The sequence below is a fragment of the Hylaeus volcanicus genome, chromosome 4, assembly GCF_026283585.1.
Source record: "Hylaeus volcanicus isolate JK05 chromosome 4, UHH_iyHylVolc1.0_haploid, whole genome shotgun sequence".
Taxonomy (NCBI): domain Eukaryota; kingdom Metazoa; phylum Arthropoda; class Insecta; order Hymenoptera; family Colletidae; genus Hylaeus; species Hylaeus volcanicus.
The window spans coordinates 11,142,092-11,154,195 of NC_071979.1; the positions used below are offsets into that span (position 1 = coordinate 11,142,092).

General features: G+C 44.0%; 1 protein-coding gene across 3 annotated transcripts; it reads right to left on the reverse strand.

Annotated features, from left to right (window-relative positions):
- Positions 1-729: 729 nt before the first annotated feature.
- On the reverse strand, positions 730-10,116 carry LOC128875177 (nose resistant to fluoxetine protein 6-like). Of its 3 annotated transcripts, XM_054120555.1 has the most exons (13): positions 9,728-10,116; positions 7,790-8,001; positions 7,003-7,220; positions 6,646-6,737; positions 5,906-6,099; positions 5,421-5,756; positions 5,123-5,322; positions 4,654-4,786; positions 4,330-4,519; positions 4,088-4,230; positions 3,571-3,868; positions 3,253-3,484; positions 730-2,247 (listed from the first exon to the last, which is right to left on the reverse strand). In XM_054120555.1, exons 1-13 carry the CDS (start codon positions 9,933-9,935, stop codon positions 2,172-2,174), a joined length of 2,532 nt encoding a protein of 843 aa, XP_053976530.1. In that variant the 5' UTR covers positions 9,936-10,116; the 3' UTR covers positions 730-2,171. The 3 variants fall into 3 exon arrangements, with proteins under 3 accessions (XP_053976530.1, XP_053976527.1, XP_053976529.1); XM_054120552.1 differs by having other exon boundaries at positions 731-2,247; positions 3,253-3,868; positions 9,728-10,115; XM_054120554.1 differs by having other exon boundaries at positions 732-3,484.
- Between the last annotated feature and the right edge of the window lie 1,988 nt (positions 10,117-12,104).

Here is a 12,104-nt window from a genome sequence, read left to right on the forward strand (position 1 = left end):
TACTTATCTACGCGATTATTTAATCGTAGATGCCGCGTACAGTACGTCGTTCGATTCGAATTCGAATTCAAAGTTACTTGGATAAATATCAAATATAATAAGCGTCTTTATAGACAGCATTCTTTAGGTGGACTCGATAAGTGACGCGTGACCGTGAAAATACGATATACGAGCTATATGTGAAATCGGGAAAACAGGAAAACAGGTGCCGACTCGTATATTTACGCCACAAGTTGCCCCAAGTCCCAACCAAAGAAAACTCTCTTGGGATAACTATCGTTTAGGGAGAAGCTCCATTTGGAACCGTTAAGAATTTATAAATAGTTTGATGCTCGATGGCTCGATAGCCATTTTAAAAAATGATCAAGGAAAAAGATTGCGTAAGAATCAAAGAAAAAGAAATGGAAGCTTGTCGAGAAGAAAACAAGTCCCCGGTTACGCCTTCGTTTCGAATTACTCGCGACCAGCGATGAGATCGATGCAGCGCGGTGGCGGTGGCGGCGGCGGCGGCAGTGGGCGTCGATCGGTAGGATCTCTTACGTTACACGAAACTCGATACAGATTTTTTTTAACGACTCGATCGATACGCAAACTCTTTTACGGGCCCGTTCTTTCTTTGTTTTTGCTGGACAACAAAGTGCAAGGTTCGATTTTGTCTGGCGCCAACGAAACTCACCATTCAGAATTTACGAGTTTTCTTTGACGTTTTAGAATGCAGAGAAGAAAGAAAGAAAGAAAGAAAGAAAGAATAAACGTTGACGTAGGTATCCGAAAAGCCTAAAGCCTAAAGCCTCTCATGTGCAACCACTTGAACCTTTTTATAGGGGCCTCTTCGTGTTTCACACTAGTACAAGCCGTCCGACTTGTTCCTTTTCTTGCCCCCTCTTCTTTCACGTTCCGCGAACGTTCCGGCGCGGAACAAACTTTTCGTAACGTGTCTTACGAACACGTTTCGACCGATTTCCTAGAGGAAAAAAATAACGAGCTTTCCATCCGAACGAGCCGACTGTTGGCGAGACCTTGTCCAAGGACGTATACGTACTCGTCGACGTCAACGTCCAACGTATTTCGTTTGACGCGAAAAGGTTCCAGGATGCGATTACGAGAACCAGGTCGGCTCAGGTCAGGTCAAGTTCTGGGTGTCCGTATTGTGCGGGGAATAGACAAACTGTCACAGATGGAGCTTCGGATTACAGTTTACTACGGCGGACGTGTTGTACGGTGGCGCGCGACACAAGCTGGACCTTTGAAGAAAACGTGTTCGTTTGGCTAAGGGAAACCGGAAAAGGCAACGTCGAGGGAGGTCGGCGCCAGTCCCATCGCGAGACTCGTCTCTCTTCTATTCCGTTGATATCGCAAAAAGAGCTGTGGCCCCGCGATCGGTTTCCTAGAAATTGGAGAACCTCGAGAGCACAGCGATCCGACTCGGTATACTTGAAATTCGAGATACCGAACGGAAGCAACGTAACGTGGCTATGCGTCACACGTCACACGTCACACGTCACACATCACATATCGCGCCAACTCCACAATCCCGAATCTATGCACTTGTTCCTTCCCTTGCGACTCTTTTTATTTATTTACTTGTATATTATTAAAAAAGTATGTCGTATATATATGTACATATAAATAAAAGAAATTTCGTGCAAATAACGTTCGCGACGTCTACGATGAGAAAAGATGGAAAAGGTTTGGAAACATCTGTTTGCGCATTCTTCGTTTTCCCCTACTATACATATAGATATACGTGCATGTATAGTATGTATAAATTCGGCAACGGTAAATATATCGAAATGTTAGTCGACAGACCTGCCGACTCATTGTGCATGCTAATAATGCGTGGAAAAGAGCCAGATCGTCCGTGGACGAATTGATTTCATGGCAATCACATAAATAAACCTGCAAGAGAATAGAGAGGGGGAGAAATGTCTCTCGAGTGCGTTTTCATTGCGTAAAAACGGTGGGCTCGCAGATGTAAAGGAGACAACATCGATGCCCGTTACGTTATGTTATGTTACGTTATGTTACGTTACGTTACGTTACGTTACGTTAGGATACCGATCCGTTGGAGATTCGGTCCCTTTTTGTTGGTCGCTCCGGGGTGTCGGCTCGGGTCTCGTTCCGCTGTTAGTGGCTGTCGGTGCCCGGCAATCTCACCCCAATTCACGCAATCACGATATCCATGCTGCCTCCGCAATTACCAAATGCATCGGTCCACGCAAAACATCCGGTCCAAACACCCTCTCTCTATACATTCGAACGGGAAAATGCGGTTCGTAGAGTGGTTTCGTTGTCGAATCACTGCCTCGATTATCGCACATTTATCATAAATAATAAGACGTTTATTTGGAAACGAGACAGACTGATTCGTTGGTTCGGTTCACCGTTCAACTTGTTAATCGTCCGAAAGGTCTGAAAAGTCGGAAAAATCCGCGGACCGGAACCTTTTCCAACCACTTACTCGACCGTCGTCGAGTGTTGGTGAAAAATGCGAGAATCGTTTTCCCACGGAAGGGAGAATGTCCCAAGGGCGTTTTAAACGCGTGCTCGAACTATACTCGCAACCCTTGAAACCGTCGCGCGTCGGCGTCGAGCGGCGCGCGGCTTCGAACCGGGGCGTATACGTTAACGATGTCACCCAATTCCCACATGTCGCCCGCTCTCTTTTTTCGCAATGTTTCGTAACACGCGTCGCCCAACTCTGTTTCATTTAACATTCCTACTCCATTACCGACTAATCGAAACTAGTTACCCCTTCAACTTTAACGAAAACCTGTAGCTTAATTAGGATAATCGTTAGGATATCTTTTCGATATCGTCGCTTTCTACATAGTATTTTTTAGGAAACGCCATTCACGGCCAACCATAAGAACATTTCAAAGCGACGGAATATACAATAACAATCAGACGAATGGAACGAGATGTATCGTAATATCGTATTGTACGCGTATCGTAAAAGTAAAAGAAATTGTTTCTCTCGGGGAGATTCGAACCTGCAACCTCCCGACATTCGCAACAACGCTATTTTATGGCACGTTATTGCCACGTGGAAAATGTTGACAAATACGCATTTTCCCTTTGTTTGTTAATTTGACAGAGCATTCTAGTCTCGTCGCACGTTATATTCGTTATCCTATGATACAATCTAACCACCGTTACTTTTTTTCTATTCTCGTATATGGTAAACAAACACTCGACCTGCAAGCTCGTTTTACCTCGACGAACAAATATATATAATAGCACTTTACCAACCGTCCGCGTGGTTTGTTTGACTCGTCTCGACGGATCGTTGGTTCCGAATCGAATTTTGCTTCAAAGTCGGCGTCGGCGTCGGCGTCGGCGTCGGCGTCGGCGTCGGCGTCGACTCGTATCCACGACCGCGATCCAGTCGCGCGTCCATTTTCGATTGCAACGAATTGTCCGAGTCTCCGTCGAAGCCGTCGTTTAAATGAACGTTCCTCGCGTTGGTCCAGGAATGCTCGTCCTTGGAGTCACCGATCACAAAAATGAAAGAATGCGTGTCGTCTTTTGAAAGAGATGGTTGGTTTTGCGAGGCGTACGAGGTATTACCGTCAACGACACCGACGTTCCCCTCGGAAGTGTGTAGGCATTCTTTGCCGGGCTTCCGTTCCGCCGAGCCATCATCGAAACTCTGCGAAAACGTGGACGATAATTGGTTCGTGGAACGATAGCTCTCTTTGCTCGGCTCGGCAAAACTGTACGTCTTCGTTTGGCTCGATTTCGTCGACCGATTCTTTCCGTGGGAGAGCAACGCGCGATCCAGAGTCATAAAGGGCATCTCGAAGCAAAGGCTCCAGATGACGGCGAGTAGCATCGCGAGGCACAGGTTGCTGCAGAAGCTCCGGAGCTGGAACGTTCCTCGAGTGAATACGTGTATACGTGTATACGTGTATACGTGTATACGGTCGTTAACGTTCTTAACGTGTCAGAGAATAATTTCCAGAGATTCTCATTTTCAGCAATGAAAATTCTTATTTTATCGACGCGACGCGACGCTACGGCGACGGCGACGGCGACGGCGACGATGCCGATGCCGATGCCGATGTCGATGTCGACGGTTACTTACAATTGACATTAGCGAAATTACGCCAGGTGTTTGAGCCGTGCCAGCTTCCGACAGCATAAACACATAGTGACACAAGTAAGCGCTGTAGGTCAGTTTGCCGAAGGGAACCCATCCTTTCCAGCCGAGAACATCACCCAGGAAACCTGCACAGGGAAGAAATGAAAGAAAGAAATGTTTCGAGTGCAAGAGAAATTAGATAGAGAAATATATAATAATATTATAGAAATTATAGGTCTAGTTACCAGCGTATCCATGAACGCAGCAGAAAATTAACCAAGAAATGGACAGGACAAAGATTTGCCTGTGGAAACCTGCGTAAAAACTGGCTTCCACCTTGTCGTAAGGATGCTCGTCAAAGTACATCCATCGAGGACTGAGAAAGACGAACAAGCCGGACAGTGCAGCAATCGACCAACCAACAATCACGTAAACCTTAAAAAAGAAATACATAGGTAGGTGATGTACCGTATTAGCGCGAAGCATGTTAGGGTTAAAAGAGCGATGCTTCGTTTAGCAGAACCATCGCTCGTTTAATTCGAGCTAACAACGAAGCGACAAGATGTTACCGAACGTATTTCCACAGCTCGCGACCGTGTCTTGTGCAAAATGTAACCCAGAACCAATCCGATTACGTAAGACCCGTATCTGGTGTAAACCTTTGTATAGATTTGCACGTAAACGTCGGCCACTGACAGGGGACTAGTTGGAACATAAATAAATAAATAAATAAATAAATAAATAAATGAGAAATGATAATCTCCTCGTTTCAAGTTTTCCACTTTAGCATCGTTTAACTCTACCGATCGGCCATCAAACTTTGTCAACTTTAAGCGATAGAGTGGATCGAGCGGATACACCGAAGGGAAATGACTAAATGAGTGATCGCCGACGAAATAAATCCGACTATTCGCTATGGCGCGGCGCGGCGTGGCCGAGTCGAGTCGAGTCGAAAAATCACCATCGCGATCGAGAGAAACGGCAAAAGAGTCGATAAAACAGGAGGAGATGCAATCTTTGATCAATTTCTACACTTACTCCTTGTAATAAAGCATAGTTGCTGGTAGTCGCTGGATAAAAGTTATTAAAAATGGTACCAGGACAGAGACGACGAGGCTCGTGACAATAATTAACCAAAAGAAGATATCTCGCGTAAACTTGAGCATAGGATACAAGAAAATCGGTGAGAGCCACGCGAGTTGCATATCGGTCGCCAGATACCAAGATTGAGACATACACTGAGAACAGACGGAGACGAGACAATACGTAAATTCTAATTGCTAATTGTAATACGGTATTGTAATAACAAGGTATATAATTGTGTTTGTTTACGTACAATTCTTGGTAGATTAACAAAGTTGTTGACGTAAAGGAGATTCGTCCACCAATTTTCCCGACAAAAGTTTCGATTTTCTCCGACCCATTGATCCCAGCGCGGACCGGTTCCAAGTTTGTAAAACAGCGTGGCATAGAAACCGATCATCATCGCGTACGCTGGAGTCAGCCTTATGTATCGATGCAGATAGAGACCGATCACGTTTAAACGTCCTTTCGGATTCTTCCGGTGTTTAGCTATCGCCGTGTAAGCCATCAGCACTCCGCTCAGAAGGAGGAACGTATCGGTGACTATATTCCCATTGAGCAGCAACATGTTGGCCCAATTCAAGTGCATCTTTTATTCAAAACATTTCTTACTACTCGTACATATCTCATACCTCGATTCCAATTTCCAAGTCGACAATCGACAATCGACGCCGACGATCGACCAGAAAATCGCCCATCTTGTTCGTAGAGACAAAATATGGTGTAATACCTACTTACCGATGGGACCTCGTTCAGATTCATTTTAACGCTGACGACTTCGCAATAAAGCGTATGACCGCATATTATCCAACAAATGCTCAAATAACGTAAACCGTCCAGACATCTGATAGAATCTCTATGTCTGTCCGTTTTCAACAGATTTCTTCCGTTTGTGTAGATCGAGAACGAAGTCAGAAGAACGTCTCTCGTATCTGAACAGATGCACGCGATCAAATGAAACTTACTCGTCACTCGCTACTCGTAACTCGGAATGGCCGTGCTATTCGCGATGCTATAATTCGGCACGTTAATTCGAGGATCCCGAGCAACACGAACAAGGGATTCTATAATAAACGAATAGAAGAGAAAAAGCATGCATCGGGAAAAGAATGGTAACGATAACCGTAGTTGTATCCGTAGCTTGACTCGTTACAAGAATTTTCTATACGTACGTGCGAGATACCAAGTTGAACGTGAAACGGTTGAATCGCAAAAAAAAACACGATTAAGGAATCATGTCATCAAAGATTCGAAACCGATACGAATCGATAAACGCTCGCGCATTAAGAATAATCGCGTTATCGATCGCGAGTAAAACCTAGTGTATCGTTATCGGTCGCGATCGATCGCGATCTCGCCGTGCGCCGTTTCATCGAATCGGATTCGATAATGTTTCGTTTCGGTATCGAGTCGATGAGTTTTGTTAACAAGGATGCGAGCTTTGCTTCGTTTACGTAACAACAACGAGATTAACTCACCTTTTCGGTTCAACGCACTCGGACGGCCTTGGTTGACGATATCGTAACTCGTGCTGGCGATAATCGTCACCGCGAATGTCACAAGGATCGATCTAAAATTGAACGCGATCTATACCGAGGAAACGTTACGTAGGAAACTCGATGAATTTTTAATCGAATAGGTCATGTCACGATCGATGCTTCGATTTGCACAATTTAATCTTATATTTTAGTTGACTCGAGAGCAAACAACGACGCGGTCTCGCAATTTCGCGGTCCACGTTGCGTCACTTGACAAATTACAACTGTTGTACACCTATTCCGACAAGAGAAACAGAGAAAGAAAGAGAGAGAGAGAGAGAGAGAGAGAGAATTTACATGTAAATCCAATCGGTTACGTCGAGGACTGGTCGATCCGTTTCTGCGGTGTGACAGGAGTTTTCGTCAACGTTTACCGTCATATCCACCCGACCTTTTATCTTAAGAGGGTCGAGGGCGATCTCCAATGCCTTCTGGATTTCCGTATGGTTGCAACTCGAAGGAACGCACCACATCCATTCGTATGCCACCGTTTTACCAAACGACCATTTCGTACCCTAAACAAAAACGAACGCAAATCGACATTGCTTCATCGTTTATTGCTATTTCTATTGCTAGTTCTATTTCTATTTCTATTTCGGTGACAAGTGTGGAAAAGATCACAAAGATACATGTCGTTCAAACTTTCGATAAGAAAGCATTTTAATTAACCATTTATGCGCGCCCGCGTCGACGTTCAAGATATGTAATCGTTAACAAGATCACTGATCGCTAAGATTCCCAAACGATGACCGATAAGGTATTAAACGAATCCGGTAAGTGTTCGTTAGCATTATCGCGATGACAAACAAAAGGAATTAGCAGCGTCCATTCGGCCGATGCAACGCGATGTGACGGCGATCGATATAGTTTCGTTCGATCGACTTACAAATTTCTTTCCACGTATTTATAATAATAAAACTTGTTCCGTTTGACGAAAGGATAAATCTTTCGAATTCAAATTTTAGCAAGTTATCCGATTTTTGTACATCGATTACAAGATTCGTAGCATATTTGTTTGCTACTCGTCAGGTTTCATTTCTTCGATATTAAAGTAGAGTTTATCATTGAATCGAGATTCACTTACCGACGCAACGGCTACATCGAGTAGCAGATCGCCCAGATCGTATTCCCGAGGTGTACCGTTGTCCTTTTCGATGTCAAATTGTACCGTGGCGGTGCAGGCCTTCCCGGTAAATCCGTGTTCGCTTCTCGCTCGCAGACACTCATCGTAATTGCCTAGTAGCTTGTAATTGCCCGTGATTATACCCGACGGAATTTTCACGGACGCATCGTACACTAAAATTTCGAAAAAGTACAATTTTCACTTTTCTTCTTCCAATATCTCCTGATTCTATTCTAATTAGACTTATTTATTCTGAATTTATTTCCTAGAAACGCAACGGATAACCGTAACCTAAGGATTTCAATTCGATGTCGAGAGCAAAGGTAACGGCTAACAGTCTCGAATCAACTTGGAGTGGTTTCCACATTCTATTATACCTTACCTTACCTTACCTTACCTTACCTTACCTTACCTTACCTTACCTCGTTTCGAGACCTTGAGATCGTTTGCTCCGAGAATTATTATCGACGTTGGCTCGAGGCTCATGCCACCGATGCAGTTTTATTCTCTAATTTACTTTCGTCAATCGCATTATTTCCTAATTACGACCGACTATACTCTTCAAGTGTACGACTATTCGGCATTACGAGACGTATCGAAATAATTACGCCAACAACGCATTTTCGCAACGACCTACTTGAACTATTTCCGCAATAAATACAGATAACGGTAACGATAACAATAACCATTTGTCCACTTGTCTATATTACCGCCGATAAATCGGAAAACACGGCTCGATAGAAAAAAGTAGTTGACACAAAGAAATGTTAAAATTTCTCTGGTCGTTGGTTGTGTCGTAAACAACAAGATCGAAACTGTCGGCATACTTATCGAAGCAATGGTTTCACTGTTGTGCTACCACAAACGAATAACAGAATCAGAAGCGTAAACAACATTTCTGCTATCGATGCGATGCGATGCGATGCGATGCGATGCGATGCGATGTAATGATGGGAATCGAGATTGACTGCGGTTTGTTTGCGTTGAAAAAAGGCCAAGGTGGTCAGAGGTGCACGCGTCCTCCTCGAAAAGAGGAAGGATCGATCGATGATCGGTCGGTAGGTCGAGAAAAAGATCGACTTGGATCGACACAAGGACGATTATCGGCACCAACGTTATTCCCTATTGACCCAGTTTGCGCGTGACGCATAACGCGTGCTGCGATTTCCTCCAATTTTTCTCCTTTTCATACACATTTCTCCATTTTTCTTTCTGCGCGTTCAATAACCATTTCATTTCATCTTACCCCTAAGGGTACGCCTAGGTGCGAAATCATCGTCGCGATACGCACCGTGTATCTTGAATGGAACGCGTGAATCTTCCATTGTTTTTTCATTTCAAAAAGATATCAGAATATATCAGGTCAAATAAGAGAGATCGCCTAAAACGGTATGTATTTTTACGCCGGAGGAATCCATTTCTATTTCTCACTTTCTATTTTGAAGAACCGGCAGAGGGTTCACTGACCCGCGAAACCAATTGACCAATCCACGAAACCGTGTCCCGCTTCATCGATCATCGTAGGCAATCGAGAACCATATGTGTTGTAAAAAAACGCTCGTCTATTACTCATCACTAACACGATTCACCGCACCGCACCGCATCGCATCGCAATCAAAGAGAATAGATTTTCCGTTTGAATCGCTAAACAAATGTACACGGTCAAACAAGACACCTTCTTTCCGCCTGTCATCAAAACTATTGCCATCGCTCGTAGCGTTGCGCCGACAGCTTCTTTAAGATACACGAGAATCGTTGGATTCCAGAGGAAATTGTTCATTTATCTATTTTCAATCGACATCGCGACATCCACGCAAGGAAAGTCGCGAGCTACGGCTAGTATCGTATCGGTCGAAAGATGATAGATGATAAAAGGACAAGTGGAAAGCGTAGACTTACTCTGAAGCGCCCAGGCCGCATACCGAGTAATTTCCGTCAAGTAATTCGCGCTGTCTTTCAGGCATTGCTCGGATGCACCCTCGGAGGGTGCAAAGGGTTTGGTTAGCAAGTTCAGGAGCACGGTCTCTGGTTTGTCGAGGGCAGTGATCGGTGGTGAGAAGAGAACGAGTATAAAACTAAGGATCGACAAGGATCGGAGAGATCGCATCGTTGTCGTACACGGAAATGGACGGAAGAGGCTCGACGGTACAGAGGTGGACACTAGCACGCTACACACGTGTCTTTTGGGGTCGAAGCACGTGGCAGCCGCTTCGTCACGTGTTCACTGCCGTAAGCTAGGTGCGCGCGCTTAAAAGGAACGACAAGTACGAGACGTTAAACCGTAAACTGTACGTTCTGTCAATCGCTGGTGCATTTATATATTACCGGAGGCGCTAGGATGATGATGGGGGTAAAAGCATTCGACTCGGACGGGCACCTCTTATCGATGCGATGCGATGCGATGCGATGCGATGCGATGCAAGCGAGGATTACACGTTGCGCGTAATGTGTCTTCTCTCCAAGAAGAAGAGTGGGAGCGCCCGTACGCGTATGACACCAAACGGTTCTCGTCACGGTGAGAAACGATCACGAATCACTGATCGTTGTCACCGAGTCTGCCTCGAGTCGAGTTGTTTTCCGGTCCAGCACCGATCCATGTACTACACCGCGATCGGTCTACCAATGTATAGCGACCATGCCATACTTTTTTTCATGGCAACATTTTGTCCAAAATTTCGTTTCACCAACTGTTGGCTACGACTAACGATAACAGAATCTCGGCATCTTTTCATCTTTGTTGCATCCAACGTATGTATATTATCGAGAAATCTGTAGATAAAAGTCCCCCATTCGATTCGAAATATGGGGGAAATCTCCTACTTTTCTTAATTGAAATCCAATTTCGTGATTAAAGTACGAAAAGAACGTCAAACGTTATCGCATCAAAAGCAACAACGTCTTCAACTCTGTCGGCGCCGTATCGAATTTCCTCAGATAATTATAAACGAACCAAGGTATTCGGACAATGTCGTAATACACGTACATTGGCAACGACAACAACTTCAAACGAGAAATCAAAGGGTTGAGAAAGGATGCCGCGCACTCTCTACTCCACTCTTCTCTTTTCTCCTCTCCCCGCTCCCATCCTCGCCACTCCTCTCTTGGTCATACTCTTCGCCAAGTAATATATCTCTACTTACAGATGAGAAAATATCGTCGTTCGAGGGGAAGGGACATTTTTATTCCCAGGAGGAAAACAGTCTCGAAAATGAAATACAAGATAAAGACGTATAGGTAGCCAAGAAATTGTTAAGCGTTACGTAAACGCGTGTCATCTCATCTCGTGTCAGAAGCACATGTCTCGTGATTGCGTTGTCTCCAATTGTAGGAAAATTCTACGGAAGATACAAGTTCGCTGACCGAAATGCCGTGCATACGAGTACAAAATCTCCGATATACGGTAGTGTAGTTGCTACCGCAACTCGGATGCAACTTTCAATTAAAACGTCTCCTTTTAATTCTCGTTACAGATTTGAAATAAATGAACACGAACAAAAAATTCGTTTTCTTTTCTTCGTTCACGTGTCTACGTCTCTAAAAAGGGAAGAACCACGTTCGATGTAATTATTTTGGAATTAAGCTACCGACAATGAGATCATCGTAAGAAACGCGATCGATAAAGGTTATCGCAATCGGAAGAGAATCACGTTACATTCCTATATACAAACTATTCCAACAAAGATTCCGATAAATAATCAATAAAAGGAATCGAACAGAGTGCGGTCATTAATCGTAAAACTCTATGCATAACATTAGATGGAAAACATTTCGTAAACGGTCAATTAAGAAATTGATCGTAATACGACACAATTAAATAATTTCCGATAAAGGCAATCGAAACGTCGCGTATCTTCTACTACAAACTACGATATTAACACTGAAAATCGATCATTTATCAATTTATAACCATATTGATAACCAAACTCTGGGTTACCGGATTATTTTCTCGTATGACGCGACGCCTGGTTACTGGCTACCGGTTAATGATTAACGATACAGATTTCGGTTAGTACGATGAGAAAGTTGAAAACAGGTCGATCTTTCGACGGTGAAGGTACATCATTTTTGGCTAAGACGCGCTGACGATGCTTTCGATGCAGCACTTTATCGAATAATCGAACATTAATAATCTTACGATTTACTTGGAGTATAAAATCGATACCGACACAAAAATATATGCATTTTATCTTTGGAATTACCACAACGACGATAACAGGACATTGACACCTCTCTCTCTCTCTCTCTCTCTCTCTCTCTCTCTCTCTCTCTCTCTCTC